This window comes from Scardinius erythrophthalmus, assembly GCF_964197995.2.
Source record: "Scardinius erythrophthalmus genome assembly, chromosome: 12".
In the NCBI taxonomy this organism is placed as follows: domain Eukaryota; kingdom Metazoa; phylum Chordata; class Actinopteri; order Cypriniformes; family Leuciscidae; genus Scardinius; species Scardinius erythrophthalmus.
In genome coordinates, this window is record NC_138232.1 from 35,453,067 (window position 1) to 35,475,763 (window position 22,697).

The following is a 22,697-nucleotide window of genomic DNA, read 5'->3' on the forward strand; positions in this document are numbered from 1 at the left end:
CAGATGGTAAAGAGGATTTTCATAAAACTAAGGACTCAATGCCCTTTTTTCATAACAAGCAGCCAACGAGGTATTTGTTTCACTTGCTTAATGTATTAAAAGCGTCATTTTGTGATTTGTTTACTTTTAGACCATGTATTGTTTCCTGAATGCCCGCCCAGCCTCCCTCTCGGATATCGTTGGAGTATAAAGCTAAATGGCGCCCATCGAGGCAGACGTGTTTGCTTGCTCCGCACTTAAATGTCGGATTTTTCTTTGTTTTTGTGTGTTTCTTGTTTTTTTTGCAGTGCACAATGTCATGCACTGCTAACATACAACCGACAGGCATTATTGGACATCGCTAACTCACGACACACTGTTTTTACTAGTTTTATTTCGCCGGAGTTACAACTTATTGTTCGCTCCCAGAGTCACCACCGAAACCATCCCGGGGGCTACGAAGCACCGGGCTCGAGTGAGTTGGCTGACCCCAGGAGAGCGCTGCGGAGACGGCGACGCAAGCGAGGCAAGAGGGGAGGGCTCCATGCTAGACTAAAAGCTCACGCTAGCCGACCACCGCTACCTAGCCTCCTGCTAGCGAATGTGCGGTCCCTGGAAAATAAACTGGACGAGTTACGTGCCAGGATTACAACTCAACGGGAAATCAGAGAGTGCTGCGCCCTGATTTTCACCGAGACCTGGCTCTCAGACAAAGTCCCGGAGGACGCCATTAAGCTACAGACTCACTCTGTTTACCGGGGGGACCGAACTGCAGCGTCCGGTAAAGTTAAAGGGGGAGGTGTGTGTGTATTTGTCAACAACTCGTGGTGTGGGGATATATGGACGGCTGATGAATATTGTTCCCCAGATGTGGAGTTTTTACTGTTGAAGTGCCGTCCTTATTATCTACCGAGGGAATTTACTGCTGTGTTTTTGGCCGCTGTTTACATCCCCCCGCGAGCTAATCCCACGGTAGCACTCAGCAAACTTCATGAGGTCATCAGCGCATCAGAAACGGCTCATCCTGACGCTGTTTTTATTGTTGCTGGTGACTTTAACCAGTGCAGTTTGCGGACTGTATTCCCCAAATACCACCAGCATGTGGACATTCCCACTCGTGATAAGAACACTCTCGATCATGTTTACAGTAATATACGTAGTGCATACAGGGCTGCACCCCGCCCCCACTTCGGACATTCAGATCACATCTCTTTGTTTATGTACCCTGCTTACAGACAAAGATTGAAACAAGCACACCCGGTCATCAAACAGGTTAAACTCTGGACCCCAGAGACTGAGAGCACCTTGCAGGACTGTTTTGCCCTGACAGACTGGGACGTGTTTGAGGCTGCAGCCACCCTGGAGGACTCTTCCGTCAGTGTACAGGATTATGCTGAGTATGTGACTGGGTACATCAGCACTTGTGTCGATAACATCATGCCCACCATACAAATTAGGAAGTTTCCAAACCAGAAGCCCTGGATAAACACTGAGGTACGTCACATGCTGCGTGCTCGCTCTCTTGCATTTAGATCAGGCAATGAGACCGAGTACAAAGCTGCGAAGTATGGACTGAGGAAAACCATCAGAGCGGCTAAGAGGCAGTACAGAGAGAAGCTGGACAGCTTCTATTCCACTGCTGACTCAGGGCGGATGTGGCAAGGCCTGCAGCACATCACAGACTATAGGACTACCACCAACAATATCATCTTAACAGACAGCCTGCCGGATGACCTCAATACATTTTACACCCGCTTTGAGGCCCCCAGCCACACCGCAGAAAGAGGGCCCACGTACACATGGACCACCCAATCCGCCTTCCCCCCACCATCGGTCTCAACAACCCAGGTACACAAAGCTCTGAGGAAGATCAACCCCCGCAAAGCAGCAGGACCAGACAACATCCCTGGGCGGGCCCTCAGAACATGTGCCAATGAGCTAGCTGATGTTCTTACCTCCATCTTTAACCTTTCCCTCAGCCAGTGCACTGTTCCTTTGTGCTTTAAGACCACGATCATTGTCCCCCTGCCTAAAAAGAGCACACCCACCTGCCTGAATGATTATAGGCCAGTGGCACTCACTCCGATCATCATGAAGTGTTTCGAGAGAGTGGTGCTGGCCCACATTCAGAACAGCATACCAGACACTCTTGACCCCCTGCAGTATGCCTACCGGCCCAATAGGTCCACTTCTGATGCCATTGCTGCTGCCATCCACTATTCCCTCTCTCATCTGGAAAATAAGGATTCATACCTAAGGATACTCTTCATCGACTACAGCTCTGCCTTCAATACGGTCATTCCCCATAAACTCACTCACAAACTGTCCACACTTGGTCTGCACCCCACACTCTGTGACTGGCTCCTAGATTTCCTGACTGGCAGGCCTCAGTCGGTCAGGATCGGTAATAGGACTTCAACCAGAATCATCACAAACATTGGCACTCCACAGGGTTGTGTACTTAGCCCCATTCTCTACACCCTGTTCACCTACGACTGTGTCGCCTCCCACAAGGACAACATCATCCTGAAGTTCGCGGACGACACCGCAGTGATAGGACGTATTGCTGGCGGCGATGAGGCAGCTTACAGGAGGGAGGTGGCCAGTCTGGTGTCATGGTGTGGTGACAATAATCTCATCCTCAACACGGAGAAGACGAAGGAAATGATAGTGGACATGAGAAAGGAGAGGAGTATGCATCAGCCACTGTTCATCCGGGAGCTTGAAGTGGAGAGGGTGAGCAATTTTAAATACTTGGGTGTCCACATTAGTGAGGACCTCACTTGGAAACCACACGTCACACAGCTGGTTAAGAAGGCCCAACAGCGGCTGTATTTTCTGAGGAGGCTGAGGAGATTTGGCATGTCACCTAATATCCTCAACAACTTCTACAGTTGTGTTATCGAGAGTGTCCTGACTAATTGCATCACTGTGTGGTACGGCAGCACTACTGTCATGGACCGTAAACGCCTGCAGAGAGTGGTGAAGACTGCACAGAAGATTACCAGGACTCCACTGCCCTCTCTAGAGAGCATATACCATCGCAGGGTCATCAGGAGAGCTGCTTCCATCCTCAAAGACCCCTCCCATCCCCAGCACGGACTGTTCACACTTCTGCCCTCAGGACGGAGGTATAGAAGTGTGAAATGCAGGACTTCAAGACTGAAGAACTCTTTTTTTCCTTCTGCCATTAGACTCCTAAACAGTTGATAGGAGTTTGCAACCATGGACATAATTTTATTGCTCTATTTAACTGCACTATCTCACTTTTATTGCTTTGTTAAGAAATTCACTATTAAGAAATTTTTCTTTGTGCTATTTTTATTTTTGTATGACATTGTATTTATTGTAGTTATTTTATGACATTTAATGTGGACGGCAAAGTAAGAATTTCATTGTACAGGGAAACATGTTTTCTGTCTGTGCACATGACAATAAACTCTTTGAACTTGTATAATCTGCTGATGTGTTTGTACTATGTTCATTTACAAATACAGTTCTCACGGCGTAAACAAGATGAGCTGATAGCCTATAGAATTAAACGCATGTTTTAAGGAACCAACCTGTGTCTGTGTTGTCGTAAAGAGAGCTGTGGTGGTGAGCAAAGGTGGCCTACATTTTGGAGCAGCACCTGGGTTTTGCAGTCACCTTATATGTATTCTTTGGCTGCTTATATTTTTCCCCCATTAATTTTCTGTTGCCTAAAGATTCTTTGTGAATATAAATCCAGAGGATTTATTTGCTAGTAAGTTACTGTAAAAGCCCTTTAAAATGTCTAACAGTGCAGTTTATCACAGGTTGGTTGGTATTCAGTAGCGGTCGTGATTCAGTGGTAAATTATTGTGAATTATGGCCTGTCAGGACATCTAGTCCACAGGTTTCCGAACAAGAAAAAGGACGGTGCTATCTTCCGTGCCTGGGTACGTTTTGTGCAGGTGAAGAGACAGGACTTCACTTCTGCTTCTGCTTTGGAAAACGCGGTAGTGTGTAGCGTTCACTTTAGACCAGATGATTATAATTCCGACAATATGATGGAGTTCAACATGGGATGCCGAAGCAAGAACCAAGTCAGACTCCGGGCTGGTGCGGTTCCTTCAGTGCACACTGTCACAGCACCTTCATCGGGTTCGTCATCAGCATGTGGTTCGGCCGCCGGCGGGAAACATGACGGTCATGGAGCCTTCAGAGATTACTTATTTTACATCTGGTTAACAAAATGTGCCTTATCTTAATCAAAATCATCAACATATCCTACATAAACTTATAATGTAATGCATGTATGTGTTTGTTATTAGTCTACAGTCGATACTTAATTTTTATAAATATAATATATTATGTTCTATAATTCATTTTCAATCTGTACAAAATCACTTTAATGTTTGTGTTGGCTGTTTCTACACATAAAGTTTTTATACCGTAAGACAGTTGTGATTGTAATTATTTTTTCATTCATTGTCACCAAAATGGGAGCATTCAAAGCCTTTATAAAGTCCCTCTTCCTCTGGATACTGTCTCTTAATGGCTGACACAACACATGCAGGTAAGAGTCCAGGACTAGCTATGCTATTGCCTGATACTGTACATGGTAATAATCTGTACAATATTGTGATCTCAGTATAGTGTTATACATAGGCTATCGTCGCTAACGTGGATATATCTATAAGCTAACACTGGTCTCTCACCAAGACACCTGCCCTGTTCTCCTCACACCACAACTCAATTGGTCTGTTCTGACCGTTGTTCTGTCTAATCCTGGCCTGTCCTGCTTTCTTGGCTGCATAGCAGACTCATAATGATCTGGCTGAGGTCTATCATATGAGTAAACATTTAGGCTACAATTTACTCAGCGTCCGAACTGTCATTGCGATCCATTGCTTTCCTATTGTTTACTTTGACAGCACTTCCTCCCATTACTTCTGTTCCGGTTTGGTGGTTTTCAGATGCGGAAGTATAATTTTCTCACAGAAAACGACTCCAGAAGCCTAAATAGCGTTTTATAAGTATTACCCAGGGGGCAAAGGGGGTTTAGCAGACATGGGCTGCTGTAAAAGGTTGTCATATAAAAATGAAATCTATGATGTCTGAGGATCACAACCTGGGTGGCCAACCCGGTCAACAAGCTGCTGGAAACTTGTAATTAGGGTCAAAACAATGTTACCTCAAATTCGGCTTTAACTCCCAGAATCACCCAAACATGCTAAAACGGTTTAATTATATTCATGAATCGTGAGCCATATCTCCCTGATACTTTATGCTAGAAACAAACTGAGCACACCTTTAGAAAGAGTGGAAGATAAGCTTTCATCTGATGCCTTGATTGTACATGTAATTAGAATGTAAGAGTTAACAATGCCTCTTAATTCATAGGTAGGCAAAAAAAAAAAGAAAAAAATATTGAACATTCCATTTGTAATCGGTAGCATTCTTTTCCCTTTGTTGTTGTTACAATAAACAAATTACCATGTAAAGTTAACTTTTACTGGATGAAATCATATTTTGATTTTTTTTTACTAACCAGACAGTCCTCATGGCCCATAACACATTTAGAGGGAATTCAATTTCAAGCCTATAATAGCCTGTCAATTCAAACAAGATCCAAGAAAGAAGTTTACCATTAACTGGTGTTAATTGTATACTGCTCTGTTTCTGTATGTACAGTATATCGTTTGCATATTTATGCAATATCAATTATTTGTATTGCAATGTCTATTTCTAATATTCTTTCACAAGTGGGATAGCTTTATTTATTCTATTAAAATAAAAAAAGGGATTTGAGGATTTTGGGTTAGGCTGGTTAGTGTTCAATCCTGGTGTTTGGAGTGTGAGACAAAGGTACTGACAACTAAATGCTGAAAGACTAAAACACACAGGAGTCATGTGTGGAGTAGGTTTAAAAGTATTTACTGATTAAAACTGTTACATTAAGTAGCAATTTGTACCAAAAAAAAAAAAAAAAAAAAAACGAAACAGACAAACAGATTACAATTCAGGGTGATAACTAATTTCTGTAATAATGTTTATACAATTTGTTTAGCTGTTTCGGAATCACCGCTGCTGTCGCTGCTCTCTAGTGTTTCAGCATGCTGTGTCCTACTACATTTGGTTGCCAACCCCTAGCAACGGCATCCTATGTAGCATGGAGCAGTTCTTCTGACAACCTTTAACCAGAGATGGGCACAAATACATCAAAAAGTATTTAATTAAAATACAAGTAATTTGTAATTTGAAAATACAAAAATATATTTTTTACAGTCTTCTGTAGTGTAAGTGTGGCGTTAGGTACATGTAAGAGTCTAGAATATTGCAATATTATTGTTTAGTGCAGAAGATGCGCTTTTAACGTACATGTTGCCACATACTGTCATAATAAAATATAATTACGCATATAACACTATATTTGTATTATTTACACAAAAACTAGTTAACACTGCTGTGAGGGTGTTTCTAATAGCGCGGCTGTGACAAAGTTGACAACTTTCTCTCTTCCGACTGCCATTATCTATTTTTTTACTCTTTTTGAAAGTTGTGAAAACACTGTTGTGGCCTTTTTCTTTTGCTATTTGAGCAAATTGGAACACAAAAATATATATTTAATGTAGTCTTTCATTCACTGCTATAGAAGTTAACCCAACTATGATGCCTTACACTTCTGAGAAACCCAGAAATGTGAACAGGGTCAATAGGATGTGTCACATCACGTGATTTACTTGCCAAAAACTGTGATAGGCAATTTGGTTGTCCTATTTGTATTTTATGTCTATGGTCCTAGGGATAGTTCACCCAAAAAGGAAAATTAGCCCATGATTTACTCACCCTGACGTCATCCTAGGTGTATATTACTTTCTTCTTTCAGAAGAATACAATCAGAGTTATATTAAAAAGTGTCGTGGCTCTTCCAAGCTTTATAATGACAGTCAATGGGTATATTTTTCATCAAAGTGCATCTATCCATCATAAAAGTGCATCTGTCCATCATAAAAGTGCATCTGTCCATCATAAAAGTGTATCTATCCATCATAAAAGTACATCTATCCATCATAAAACTGCATCTGTCCATCATAAAAGTACATCTATCCATCATAAAAGTGCATCTATCCATCATAAAAGTGCATCTGTCCATCATAAAAGTGCATCTGTCCATCATAAAAGCATATCTATCCATCATAAAAGTACATCTATCCATCATAAAAGCATATCTATCCATCATAAAAGTACATCTATCCATCATAAAAGTGCATCTATCCATCATAAAAGTGCATCTATCCATCATAAAAGTGCACGTGTCAATCATAAAAGTGCATCTATCCATCATAAAAGTGCGTCTATCCATCATAAAAGTGCATCTGTCCATCATAAAAGTGCACCTATCCATCATAAAAGTGCATCTATCCATCACAAAAGTGCATCTATCCATCATAAAAGTGCATCTATCCATCATAAAAGTGCATGTGTCAATCATAAAAGTGCGTCTACCCATCATAAAAGTGCATCTATCCATCATAAAAGTGTATCTGTCCATCATAAAAGTGCGTCTATCCATCATAAAAGTGCATCTATCCATCATAAAAGTGCATCTATCCATCATAAAAGTGCATCTGTCCATCATAAAAGTGCATCTGTCCATCATAAAAGCAAATCTATCCATCATAAAAGTGCATGTGTCCATCATAAAAGTGCATCTATCTATCATAAAAGAGTGTCTATCCATCATAGATGTACTTTTATGCATGGATAGATGCACTTTTATGATGGATAGACGCACTTTTATGATGGATAGACGCACTTTTATGATTGACACATGCACTTTTATGATGGATAGATGCACTTTTATGATGGATAGACGCACTTTTATGATTGACACATGCACTTTTATGATGGATAGATGCACTTTTATGATGGATAGATGCACTTTTATGATGGATAGATGCACTTTTATGATGGATAGATGTACTTTTATGATGGATAGATGCACTTTTATGATGGACAGATGCACCTTTATGATGGACAGATGCACTTTTATGATGGATAGATGCACTTTTATGATGGATAGACGCACTTTTATGATGGATAGACGCACTTTTATGATGGATAGATGCACTTTTATGATGGACAGATGCACTTTTATGATGGATAGATGTACTTTTATGATGGATAGATGCACTTTATGATGGATAGATATGCTTTTATGATGGACAGATGCACTTTTATGATGGACAGATGCACTTTTATGATGGATAGATGCACTTTGATGAAAAATATACCCATTGACTGTCATTATAAAGCTTGGAAAAGCCACGACACTTTTTAATATAACTCTGATTGTATTCTTCTGAAAGAAGAAAGTAATATACACCTAGGATGACGTCAGGGTGAATAAATCATGGGCTAATTTTCCTTTTTGGGTGAACTATCCCTAGGACCATAGACATAAAATACAAATAGGACTACCAAATTGCCTATCACAGTTTTTGGCAAGTAAATCACGTGATGTGACACATCCTATTGACCCTGTTCACATTTCTGGGTTTCTCAGAAGTGTAAGGCATCATAGTTGGGTTAACTTCTATAGCAGTGAATGAAAGACTACATTAAATATATATTTTTGTGTTCCAATTTGCTCAAATAGCAAAAGAAAAAGGCCACAACAGTGTTTTCACAACTTTCAAAAAGAGTAAAAAAATAGATAATGGCAGTCGGAAGAGAGAAAGTTGTCAACTTTGTCACAGCCGCGCTATTAGAAACACCCTCACAGCAGCGTTAACTAGTTTTTGTGTAAATAATACAAATATAGTGTTATATGCGTAATTATATTTTATTATGACAGTATGTGGCAACATGTACGTTAAAAGCGCATCTTCTGCACTAAACAATAATATTGCAATATTCTAGACTCTTACATGTACCTAACGCCACACTTACACTACAGAAGACTGTAAAAAATATATTTTTGTATTTTCAAATTACAAATTACTTGTATTTTAATTAAATACTTTTTGATGTATTTGTGCCCATCTCTGGTTAAAGGTTGTCAGAAGAACTGCTCCATGCTACATAGGATGCCGTTGCTAGGGGTTGGCAACCAAATGTAGTAGGACACAGCATGCTGAAACACTAGAGAGCAGCGACAGCAGCGGTGATTCCGAAACAGCTAAACAAATTGTATAAACATTATTACAGAAATTAGTTGTCACCCTGAATTGTAATCTGTTTGTCTGTTTCGTTTTTTTTTTTTTTTTTTTTTGGTACAAATTGCTACTTAATGTAACAGTTTTAATCAGTAAATACTTTTAAACCTACTCCACACATGACTCCTGTGTGTTTTAGTCTTTCAGCATTTAGTTGTCAGTACCTTTGTCTCACACTCCAAACACCAGGATTGAACACTAACCAGCCTAACCCAAAATCCTCAAATCCCTTTTTTTATTTTAATAGAATAAATAAAGCTATCCCACTTGTGAAAGAATATTAGAAATAGACATTGCAATACAAATAATTGATATTGCATAAATATGCAAACGATATACTGTACATACAGAAACAGAGCAGTATACAATTAACACAAGTTAATGGTAAACTTCTTTCTTGGATCTTGTTTGAATTGACAGGCTATTATAGGCTTGAAATTGAATTCCCTCTAAATGTGTTATGGGCCATGAGGACTGTCTGGTTAGTAAAAAAAAATCAAAATATGATTTCATCCAGTAAAAGTTAACTTTACATGGTAATTTGTTTATTGTAACAACAACAAAGGGAAAAGAATGCTACCGATTACAAATGGAATGTTCAATATTTTTTTTTTTTTTTTTTTGCCTACCTATGAATTAAGAGGCATTGTTAACTCTTACATTCTAATTACATGTACAATCAAGGCATCAGATGAAAGCTTATCTTCCACTCTTTCTAAAGGTGTGCTCAGTTTGTTTCTAGCATAAAGTATCAGGGAGATATGGCTCACGATTCATGAATATAATTAAACCGTTTTAGCATGTTTGGGTGATTCTGGGAGTTAAAGCCGAATTTGAGGTAACATTGTTTTGACCCTAATTACAAGTTTCCAGCAGCTTGTTGACCGGGTTGGCCACCCAGGTTGTGATCCTCAGACATCGTAGATTTCATTTTTATATGACAACCTTTTACAGCAGCCCATGTCTGATTTCCTAAAAAACAGGTGTTTTGCCCCCTGGGTATATATATTTATATTTATTTGGTAGTTGCATTAGACGGGCTGGTCCGAGTATTTACTGATCTACTAGGGTATTCACACACAACCATCTCTAGGGTTTACAGAGAATGTTCCAAAAGAGAGAAAATATTCAACGAGCAGCAGTTCTGTAGGAGAAAATGCTTTGTTGATGCTAGAAGTCAGATGAGAATGGCCAGACTGGGTCGAGCTGATAGAAAGGCTCATTCAGATGGCAGGGTCAGAATTTGGCGTAAATAACATGAAAGCATGGATCCACCCTGCCTAGTATCAACCATTCAGGCTGCTGCTGGTGGTGTAATGGTGCGGGGGATATTTTCTTGGCACACTGTGGCCCCTTAGTACCAATTGAGTGTTGTTTAAATGCCACAGCCTACCTGAGTATTGTTCCTGACCATGTCCATCCCTTTACAACCACACGGTACCCATCTTCTGATGGCTACTTCCTGCAGGATAATGCGCCATGTCACAAAGCTCAAATCATCTCAAACTGGTTTCTTGAACATGACAATGAGTTCACTGTACTAAAATGGCCTCCACAGTCTCCAGATCTCAATCCAATAGAGCTCCTTTGCGTTGTGGTGTAACAGAAGATTTATATCATGGATGCGTGCCCGACAAATCTGCAGCAACTGCATGATGCTCTCATGTCATATTGGACCAAAATCTCTGAGGAATTCCAGCACCTTGGTAAATCAATGTCACAAAGAATTTAGGCAGTTATAAAGGCAAAAAGGGGGTCCAACCCAGTACTAGTATAGTACTAGTATAAATAGTACTAGTATGAGTGTATTTGCTATTGCTAACACAATCTTAATTTATTTGTTTTTAAAAGACTAATTGACTTATTCAAGGACAGCTTATAAAGGACTTGAGTTGAAACCAGTATTTGTTAAATGTTACATACAGAAAAGAGCACCCTGAAGAGAGGAGGATTGTGTGTAATGTATTTGCAACATGAAAACGTACAAAAGCTGAATGCAAAAATCCTGCAAGAAATGGGTTTAGCTGAATTGTATTATTTATTTTATTCTTGTTGAATGAAATCCTTTGCAGCAGGGAATTTGCCAAGCCAGCAGTGTAGTATTATAGTGCCAATGCTCAGACAGGAAGTCTCAGAAGAATTATGCAGGGCTATCACATTCTACTGCAATATAAATGCTAAATAAGGCATGACCAATTCTCATGAGCACCTAACCATGTGTGTGTGTGTGTGTGTGTGTGTGTGTGTGTGTGTGTGTATGTCTAATGGAATAAGTGGGTTGGGATCATCTAATATGACCACACACTCAATGGTTATTCAGTGTTTAGCAGCAACTTCTGGGTTCAGCAAAGAACCCTCTTCTAATAAAAAAATAGTATTTAAATAGAAATTAAGTGACACTGTGAGTCTGGTTTTCACCTACAGATTGTGTTTAGTTTAAAAGTGATTAATTTTGAATGTTACATGACATCCAGTTTAAAAAAAGAAACACGTTTCTGGTTTCGGTGTTAATTAAGCCTTAAAGCCACCATTAAATCAAAATGGACAATTCCTGTTTTTTGTTGTTGTTGTTTTTTCTCAAATGGAATATTGCAGTATTTATTATAAATGATTTATCTATGCAGTGCACATCATACCTTTTCTTAATTCACGTGCCCTAGATTTAAATCAAAATAACGATTATGAGTAATGATTAACTGATAAGACATTTCTCACTGCGCCATAATGGGACAATCTGTCACTCACATGAGATTGCAGCAATAGCAAACCACAACCATCAAATGATCCAATCAATTCTTGATGGACAAAATGAAGCCCCACCTTACATTTTTTCTTGTTCAAGAAGCTGTTACACATGGATATACATACATATCCTAACGGAAGTTCTATTGTAATGTATAAGACAAATGCACCATTCCATATAGATTAAATTCTAAAAACATATAAACAAGTGAACTAAGCTTAAAAAAAATCTAAAAAGACATAAGGATACTAAACTCTTTTGGTTCTAATTTCAATCTTTATTTTGTTTTATAAGTAATTGAATAGAAGGATGAAAAATGAAGAAGGTAAGAAACCAGAGAAAGAAAGACAGAGGCGTTCTAAATATGCTACATGCACCTGCTCATCGTTCATGGTTTCATGCATTCACAGTAGAACCCACTAAAATCACAATAAAAAATAAAGAGTAGGTCCAGAACATGCTGTGCTGTGTCTCAGCGAGAGGAGAGCAGCCTCATTTACACCTCAGAGAGAGAAGTGAATTTATATGCGGTCCCTAGGGTGGAAACCTGCATAATGACATGTCAATTAGTTCTTATGATATCTAAGAGGCATTCAGAACAGAGTTGACAGATTTTGTTGACAATAAAGTGAGGTCTAGAAACAGTAGCTCAAAGTTCCCCCGGGACATGACTATGAAGAAAAGCCAGGGAGTTTAATAGAGAGGGGATGTCAGATAAATTGCAGGTGCTTTTTATGCTGCTAGCATTATGATTGACATGATTATATGAATGAAATGTAGCACTTCAGTTAGAAACTATTAAAAAGACTCTTAAACTGCTACTGAATTTTTAAAGGGGATTAATGATATATGATGGCTCTAATGCATTATATACTGTTTGGATAATGCACTATTACAAGTTCACACTTTCAATTGTGAGTGAGTGTTGTGGTTAAGACATTGCACAAGGAATGAGGTTTGTCCGGACAGAACTAAGCAGATAAAGTCTCCTGATATGGTTCTTTAGAGAATCAACTTTTGAGAGATGGGGAGAATATAAGAAGTGTATAGAATATTGAGAATAAGAAGAATATTGAGTTGAGAGAATTCTCAGTGGGTGGACAGGGGGCCTTTTTGTGCTGCTGTAAGGAAGCTTGGTTGTACAAGAGATTCAATATGCTAGATGCTGAAGAAATTATCTTGAAAAAAAAAAAAGTTTTCAGCATTTGCTCTAAAAACAGATTCAGACCTGAAATGTCATAATGTAAAATAATGTATTAATTAATATTATCTCCAGGCACTCATAAATAAATTTTGTCCAATTATGAGGACATTTGTTTCGTTTCTTCTCTCAGAGCATATATGACCTGTATATCCTGATGAATACTCTCTCCTTTGTTTTTGTTTGGTTTTGTTTTTTAATTGGCTGACTCGACAGTTAAAATATATATATATATATATATATATATATATATATATATATATATATATATATATGAATAGAGGAACCAGCAATATTTTATTTTGCAACAATTGTGTTTGCTTGATTTGCCAATAGAGGCTAGCATTGACGTCACTTTCCTGCCGGAAACGTAAGAAGACTGCTTTGGACCAATCATAAAGCTCAGATGCAATGTACAGTAATTTCTGCTGCTTTTTAATTGTTTTTCAGTGTGAACATGTGCAAGTTGTATGTCTTTGCCCACTGTGCCACGTCCCAAGCAAGATCACCGTGTTTTTCAAAATTCATCTTGAGACCCTGCCTTCTTCTCCATTCATCAGTTATGGCTCTGCAGGTGGATACTATTGGATAATATTATGCAGCGTCTTTTGTTTTTAAGAGCAAAAACAGGTTCTGTGTGATCAGCCTGTCACTCAAGTCTAAAAAAATTCTCAAATTGGGCAGATAGTGAAACTAAAAGGCAGATGAAGACAACAGCGCAGCGTTTAAAGGTCATTTCAAATGAGTGACATCACAGAGCTTAACGGTATTTTGGTGCTGATGTATGAATGGTCCCTTAACAGTAAAAATGCCAGGGTTCTGTCACTTCTGTCTAGTTCATTTCTTGGTTTTGAGACAGAGCTCTGACACTCCTGATTTTGTCTAGTCTTTGTCAGAGTGAGCGGTTTCGAGCGTGCTCGAGCCGTGCACTCACTTGTCTACGTGTCTTGTTGCATGTGCGGGGCAGTGGTGTTTGGATCCCGGCACATCGGTCTAGTTTGGTTTCGGTTCTGTGTCGGGATTCAGACATCCATGCCTTTGGTGTTTGTTTTCTGTTGTGAGCGCACGGGATGAGCTTTCGTTCGTTCTCGTGCGCTCTGTCTTGTCACGTGAGCGTGCGGTTTCTCGTACGCTCTTCGGTCTACACGTGTTGTTGTGTTCTGTCCTTTCATGTTATGTTTTGTCTTGTGCTGTGTAGCACACAGCTTGTGTTTTACACTAGCTGTGTGCTAGTGTAAAACACAAGCTGTGTGCTTTCATGTTGTCATGTTTTGTGTGAACAAGTGGCTTATGAGTGTTCTTATTGGCTGCGTGTTCATGTCTTGTTTTGTGTGAGCACAGGGCTTGTCATGTATGTTTCCTTGTGCCATGTGCTCTCCTATCGATTGTCTAGCTCCTCCCATCTTGTTACCTGATTAATGATTCATTTGCCTCACCTGTCCGCCCTCGTTATCAGCCTTGTTTTGCTCCCTATTTATTCTCCTTGTGTTTTCAGTCCTGTGCTGGTTCGTTGTCATATGTACGTTGTATGTTTACCCTTGTGTAAGTCAAGTCAAGTCAAGTCAAGTCAAGTCAAGTCAAGTCAAGTCAAGTCTAGTTTTTAGATTTATTTTTTGCTTAATAAAAGCCTTTATTTCTTCCGCATTTGAGTCCTCGCCACATCTCCTCAACCCCAAACTGTGACAAAAAAGGCGTAACACATTTGCTTGTGTGAACAGCACATTCGTGTATTTACCGAAAAAGTAAATACACAATCACAATTTTCTTATAGAAGAAATTAAAAAAATCCTCAGTGCATATGCTTTTCACAACAAGAGACAGTTCTATAATAATGCGCTGCACTGAATTGCATTGAAGCACATACACACACAAACTCGCACAAAGAAATTGGAGATATCACTACGCACCCACAGAAACATTCAGGAGCACAAACACTTATCAACACCGCCTTGCGACTTTTAGCTTTAGACAATAGCTTTGCTACTGAATCGCTACATTATATTTCTCAACAACAAGGGGGTTACATCGCTATTTTAAGTAATTAAACTCACAGATTCGTTGTTAAGAGAGAGAGAGAGAGAGAGAGAGAGAGAGAGAGAGAGAGAGAGAGAGAGAGAGAGAGAGAGATAATTAATTCAAATAAATGCTAGAATTCATTCATTCATTCAAATAAATGTAATCTTATGCACTACTATATCTCTTGATCTAATGAGCCGTAACTGACAAAAATAACCTTCAATTGTACCCTTCCGGTCAGATTTTGCGCTGCAAACATCAATAACAGCTTTAAGTTGTCAATGTTGACAAATGACCATGTTATGAGCAAGATAATCCACGGCTAGCTGTGCATTAAACAATTTGAATGCATTTCCGCAAAAGCATCACAAAATGGAATTTCAAAAATGATTGTTTTTAAACATATTTCACTTCCTGTCTGTCATTGGCCAGCCAACAGATAGCCCCAAGAGATCTCCGAGAGATCAAACTTAAGTCTGTGCTCTAAAGCATTCAAGATTAATGACAATTTAAATTGGAAATTTAATTTTCAGGTCTAAGCTCAAAAAGTGAATAAATGGATTATAAATACAACGTAAATATAATTAGGTACCATCAAATCCCCTAAAAATACAAAATATTAAATAAAAAGCATAATCGAACTAAAATATAGTACATTCATTTCATTGAAAAAAATAAATAAAAATCTATCATTTGGTTATTTTAACAAAACATTATTGTACAGAGTAACATTTAGTAACCTCAACCCACAGACTTTCTCAAGTTCATTGAACTACTATAAACATGTAAAGCTCACACACTCACCGTCCTTGCGGTGGTAGGTGATCTCCACTTTGCGTTCCTCCGAGCCCAGGAGAGCCTGTGCTACCTGCGAAATAGCATGCCGCTTGGTCAGCTGTCCATGCAGGAAGTCGCAGGTGCACGGCTTCTGCATGACGTCCGGCCTGGAAAACCCGGTCATCTCACAGAAGGCATCATTGCAGTAGATGATGGCACAGTTCTGGACGCGTGCATTTGCTATGACAAATCTCTTGTCTGTAGAAATGGGCAGAAAAGAGTTATTGGGATAAAGAAAGCATGTAAAGGGAGCTGAGGTGAAAGGATATAGTAAACCATTCTTAAAGCTTTTATAAAAGTGTTACTTATACTGCCTTAGGAGCACTTGTGCTTTTGGCAGTGTGTACTTTTAGATTAGAAAATGTAGGACTGTAAATTTAATTAGGCCGAATTTTATGCCGTTACACTGAGATTGTTGACAAACTGCTATTCTGCTATTCAAACTAATGAGGATATTAGCACAAACAACACACTCTTTTTTTAGCATTTGTACACAACTAATATAAACCTACCATCCGTGCAGGATGGAAATAAACCTCACTGCATCAAGAAAACATGAAAGTATGGAACAATTTAAAGGAATATACAGGGTTCATTATGTTAATCTCAATCAACAGAATTCGTGGCATAATGCTGGTTACATTTTGTGTCCTTTTGTTTAAAAAAACAAACTAAAAACTAAAATCGGAATTACAGCGAGCACCTTACAGTACATTAGAGGTGTATAAGTCTAATTTGTGCAAAGAATATGCATTGTTGGCATGATTTTAGTGTGAAAACAATTGTTTATTAACTTTTTTCCCTGCAAAATGTCAAAATTCCCAAATGTATCACCATGACAATGCAATCCTAAAACCCTGAAATGAGAGTAAAGATTCTTTAAACAGATTTACAGATCAAATAGTATGAATAACAAGATTAAATAAGTTTTCACATTTCTTTTAAATTCTCAATTTTTATTTATTTTTTTGTGGTAAATCTGGTAATCAACACTGACTGAGATTACCTGAACCCAGAATATTCCTGATTAAGGAACATTTTGCACATATGGTCATGTCAACAAATGTATAGACTGTCTAACACCTTACGCCTATTTTTAGTCAAAAACCTTTATGCTAGCTTGTATCATCCATGCTGTATATCAGAAACTGTCCAACAGTTTTGTTTGAGAGAAACCAGCAGAGACAGTAACACATGGAAGAGTAAGATTTTGGCAGTGGACAACTCAACTGAGTGCCTGTGGTATAGTGCGAGTAAACATTAACACTCAAACACATCACAAACGGGTAATTTTTCAAATGCTGACATGATGTTAGCCGAACACTGAACAACATTAATGGACAGTTTCCTTCCTATAAAGTCAATTTGAGAAATAGTCCAAACACTATCCAAAATCTATTGCGCTGTTAACCACTTAAATAATCAATGTTTACGGTAACAGTACAGCACTAAAATATCAAGTATCCATTTCTAAGTTTGGACATCGGAGAAAGGATTAAACAAGTTGTAGGCTACTGTCACTACGTGGAGGTAAATTCTCACTATTTAGAGGTCACACTAACAAAACCGCGGCTGCATCGCCACACATGCAGCTTTTATTGTTGCAATTAAGTAAACAAACATTACTGCAACATCTGGTAGGTGACACTCACTTTGACCCTCGAATTTGCGGATAATAATCCCGAGAAATGTGTTCTGTGGCGCGACGTGACCTCGTCGCACGGGCATGATTGACGGCTGGCTGTGCGCGAGAGCCGCTCGATCGCGCGCCCCTTTGAATCCTTTGAGCTTCACGAGCGCAGCGCGAGGAAACGCGTCTCTTTGGGGATCATTCCGGCGACGTCTTCTCCTTCTTTCCACCTCTAGATTGTCGCTTTCCGTTATTCATTCCCGTGTTGGTCTTCACCGTTAGTCGTTTAAATCGAAAGACGAGAAAACGAGGCGCTCTGCTCTGAGCAGCATCTCAATCGAACTGAAACCCACCAATGTGACGAATGGCCACAAACTGACAGCAGTGACGTCTGTCTCTCCGCGAGGAGCCCTCGCGCGACACTGTGCAACGAGATGCGCGAGAGAAGCCCTGGAGGAGGGCACAGTTCACACGGATCGCTATCCGCTAACCACGTCAAACAACACAACACGTAGGATTTCCATGACAGTGAAATTAAGAGCGGCTGCTACTAAATTAGACAGGTCAATTACAGTGTGATTTAGATCTATCAAGTTAAGAGTGTTTATGCATAAAATGCAATGGCAAAACTTTAACGTGCTAAACAAGAGTAATAGTAAAAATGGATTCGGCCCTTCAAAGTGCTTATTCGCATGTGTGGTAAATTTGGGACTGTCCATGGTGCTGGAAATACTCCTATTGAAATGATACCAACCTCGACGTTAAAGTTAAAAAATAAACTTACAGAAAGAGAGGAAGATTTCACATTAGGCTAATTTTGGCAACAGAAATGTGTTTTATGAAATAACAAGGCCAAAAAAAAAAAAAAAAAAGCCAAAAAAAAAAAAAAAAAAAGTCGGGTGAAGTAGCCTATAAGAAATAAGGGAAATTTGAAGGAAAAAAATCAAACGTTTTTTTTTGTTTAAAAAAGCCAATTTGGACAACTGATATCTAACACGGTATCACCGCCTACTGGAACAATGTAGTAATACGTTTGTGTAGATCCACCTAAATACACTCTCTTTTGAGGAATATCTAAAAATAGAATTATTATGTTTATTTAAGCAGTGTAAGGCCTTATCCATATTCAAGTTTTATTCAACTGCAACACAAAGAAATCACGTCAGCACTTTCCGTCACTTACTCGCTGACTGGTTAACTGCAATTAAATGTTTGTTAAGAGATCATTAATGCGTCTCAGTGACCTCTGATGTCATGGAAATGTGAGGAAAACCCCGCCGAGGGAGAGATAAAATGAGAATAAATCAGTGCTGCCATCTAGTGGTGATAACATGCCTTAGAATGCATAATGGAGCTGACCTGCTGGCAACAAAAAAAGTGAACAATGCAGTAAACAAAATGTGATAGATATACACGATTAAGTTTGTGGTCGGTAAGGTTTTTTAATGTTTTTGAAATTCACGTATGCTGCTCACCAAGGCTGCATTTATTCAATCCAAATACAGAAATATTGTGAAATATCATTACAATTAAAAATAATTCTATTGAAATATATTGTAATTTAGTCCTGTGATGCAAAGCTGAATTTTCAGCAGCCATTATTCCGGTGTCACATGATACTTCAGAAATCCTTCTGATTTGGTGAAAAAAAGGCAACAACAACACCACACAAACAGTGCATATATAGGCCTCCTTTTGTTCACCATTTGGAATCCCTTGAGCTGGTGTTGCCATAATGTCAAGCCAGTGCTATAAGAATACACTGAGGGAATCTTACAATCTAACATTTGTGAGTTTTGTGTCAATTAATGATAATATGAATATAATATGAAACAAACCAATTTTCTTCAGTAAGTGTGCGTCTTTGTGAATGATGTGCATGTTCTTGTTAAACTGTCCAGCTGTCAAGTTTATGTTCAATGTGTGAGAGAGAAAGTGTCAGGCATGCTTTGGGACTGAATAAATAAATCAATAAAGTGATTTATCTAGTGAAGCACTTACAGAAAACTAGCCTTTTCCTTCATTAATTATCAGTGCAACTCATCAATATTCAACTGTATGCAATATTTACAAGAATGAAACTTAGAAAGTGACACAGACCCCTGTGGTAATGTCTGCTCCACTGTAATGGAGAGGTTTACTGGCACACAAGGAGACACGTGTGTATGTATGCGTGCCAATGTGCATGTGTGTTTGTCAGTGTTTGAGCCACTGCGGGAAACTAAGTTGTAGTTTCTCAGTATTTCAAATGCATAATACAAATACATAATACTCCAAAATCCAATTTGATTTCTGTCAATTGTTAAAACAACTAGATGGAAAGGGAAGGAAAGAGGAGAGAGTTTGTAAGATAAAGTGTGTAATAGTGATTTGTTATTTATAGGTTGTGCTAGTGTGGAAATTGGTTTAGTTGAATGTGTAATTCTGAGCAAATGAATTAATAAAGCTGGTTTTAAAATTTAAAATTGAAATGACACTTCTGATCAATTCAATACAACTTTACATCAATCTCTAAAATTCTTGTTAGATTTATGATAAGTGGTTGCCAGGCTTTTACCATAAAAATATGATTACATTTCCTCAGGTATTATGGGATGGCATTTCAGTGCCTGTATAAATTTACAGTTCATGAAATTATAGCCTACATCATTACCTTATACAGGTGTTAATAAAAACCATTATACATCTACAGAAATGCAACATAAAACACCACAATATGCATAAGTAATATAAAAAATAAGAAACATAAACAACACAAAATAAATTAGATAGGCCTAATGAAATGTGATGTGTGTCAGTTATGTTCCGTCTTGTCTGCACCTGTTCTTGTTAGTTCCCTCATTTCATCCTGTGTATTTATACTTCCTGTTACAGTATGTTCTGTCAATTGGCAGTTCTCATTACTGTTATATGTGGTTATTTCTATTCTGCCTGAACTTAACCAGTAAAGTTTGTGTTTCACCCTCATCTTCGTCATGTGTGCTTTGAGCGTTACACTGAGCGATGCCCTTTCACTGCTTTTCATTAGGTTAAAAACAATATTGTTAACAAGTTAACAATATTTTACTGTCATGGTACTTCTATTGTCTTGTTAAAAAAATAATTTTTTCACATTAAAATTAAAAAAGTATTTTATAAAAAAAAAATTATTGTATTAAAATTAATGTACAATAAAATTACAAATCTAATCAGTGAAATCTATTTTCAAACAATGTTTGGTAACAATATTTACAACCTTAACAATAGGTTGTTAACTTTCTTTTGCATGTCCCGTATTTTTACATTTATCTTTAGATAGATATTCTTACATTTAAACTTATATTTAGCCTACATTTCAATCATTACAACCCTCGGAATAGTTTTAGCATGTTATTGAATATGGCAATGTTAATGTATTTGGTGGACTAGAACAGACACACCGGCACGCTGCTGTGAACATGTAAGATATGCTGCGGCTTCATTAATAGACATACATAAATCCTGTAGCGGATCTAGGCAGGTGGAGCTGGGGGAGGTGGAGGGTTTCAGAGGAACTCTGAGAGCACGCTGCAGGACTAAAGTACAGCAAACAGTGAACAAGAATATTTAAATGTTGACTGCATGTAAAGGGCCTACCAGCCTGCACCCTCAAGTTTTTCTGGCCTAACTAGAGATTTAAGTGACTCACAGTACATGTGAGGAATACAATAAAGCAGTTTTATTCAAATGGAGGACCTTCCATCCGGACCGGGGGACATAATTGCACAATTTTACCATTTCTACAGATTAAAGTGAGCAGCGCGTCAAAACAACGGAGCAGTTCACACCACAAGCACTCAGGGTTGTTTATGGTAATGATCTTACAGAGCTATGTCTATAATATTTTTATCTAGAGCCAAAAGTGCTTGATTCAAGCCCTTTTCGCTCCGTGCGCGTTGCTACTCTCTCTCCCTCGCTAAAAATGTAAAGCGCAGATTAAAGGTATAGCGGAGGATCTTTCCGAATTTTAGATAAGACCCGCCCTCTCCACTTTTTGAAAAGTTTGATTGATTCACCAGAATGATTGACAATTAGGAGGACCAATAGTTTAGGTGATCCACCCGGAAGTAAAAAAATCCTCCGCTATACCTTTAAGAGCTGCAGATGACGCGGATTTTAACAACAACACAAGGTGTCTAAATGTAAAATAAATAAAAATAGCTTGTTGAAACATCTGATCTAACCTTTTTATATTCATATCCAGTTGGGAGAAATATTTACTTTTTTGGATTAGGTTTTGGTAAAAAATCTTTGGCTCTATGGGCCCAAGATTCTCATCTTTGTTGACAATTTTGAGTGTTTAGGTTTTTTTTCTTTTACAAAGTACTACGGCTGCCTCGATGGAAATGTATAACTGTTCCAAAAAAGTATTGTCCGGACCTCCGCTGGGAAGGAAATATAGAGAGCGGTCCTCTTGGAACTTTAATTGAATACCCCTGCAATAAAGTGATTCATACACAAGGCGGCAACAACATGAGAAGTGCTAAAAATATACAGCTTTAAAGATGTAAATTTTTAATCATCGTGGCATGGTCACGCGTTAATTTACTCAGTGTTGGGTTTGCCAGGCTACACCCTACTGGGTTTTGTTTCTTACTTTCAAATATTTACGGAGTGGATATTTAAAGAGATCTAAAGAAACCTTACACAGCCTCTAAGATTTCGTCTGCCAAACCATTATCAATTAAACACAGGCTCAGACCCACACTTTGCAAATTAAGCACCGTTTTGATAGCACATCAGTATCACTGAAACATGGTCTGACATCTAACCTCTGAACTCGTGATGATGGCAATCAGCTGTCTGACAGTCAGTGAGTGCAGATTGAGCTTTACAGTTGTGTAATTTGGAGGAAACAGCATGCATTACACATTACATGATTGCATAATGTTTGCAAATGTCAACATTTGTCTATTGACAATGACAGTTATCTTTTATTCTCATATACTTTTTGTCAGGAAGAAATCTATTTAGTCAAGTTGAAACCTGCATATTTTAATGATGTCAGAACATGGTTATTATTGGTAACTAATAACAAAACCATTAAAAACATTTTGTTAACTGAAATTAGGGTGTAATAAAATAAAA

General features: G+C 38.4%; 1 protein-coding gene across 1 annotated transcript in view; it reads right to left on the reverse strand.

Moving 5' to 3' along the window:
- LOC308700247 (potassium channel, voltage gated eag related subfamily H, member 7) overlaps nucleotides 1-17,689 on the reverse strand; it is a gene marked incomplete at both ends in the record, with an annotated part of 95,718 nt that extends 78,029 nt beyond the window's left edge. Inside the window, 2 exons of the mRNA XM_081381777.1 lie at nucleotides 15,929-16,159; nucleotides 17,614-17,689. Of these exons, the coding sequence (XP_081237903.1) occupies nucleotides 15,929-16,159; nucleotides 17,614-17,689 (307 nt within the window). The remainder of the gene's footprint in view (nucleotides 1-15,928; nucleotides 16,160-17,613) is intronic.
- Nucleotides 17,690-22,697: the final 5,008 nt, after the last annotated feature.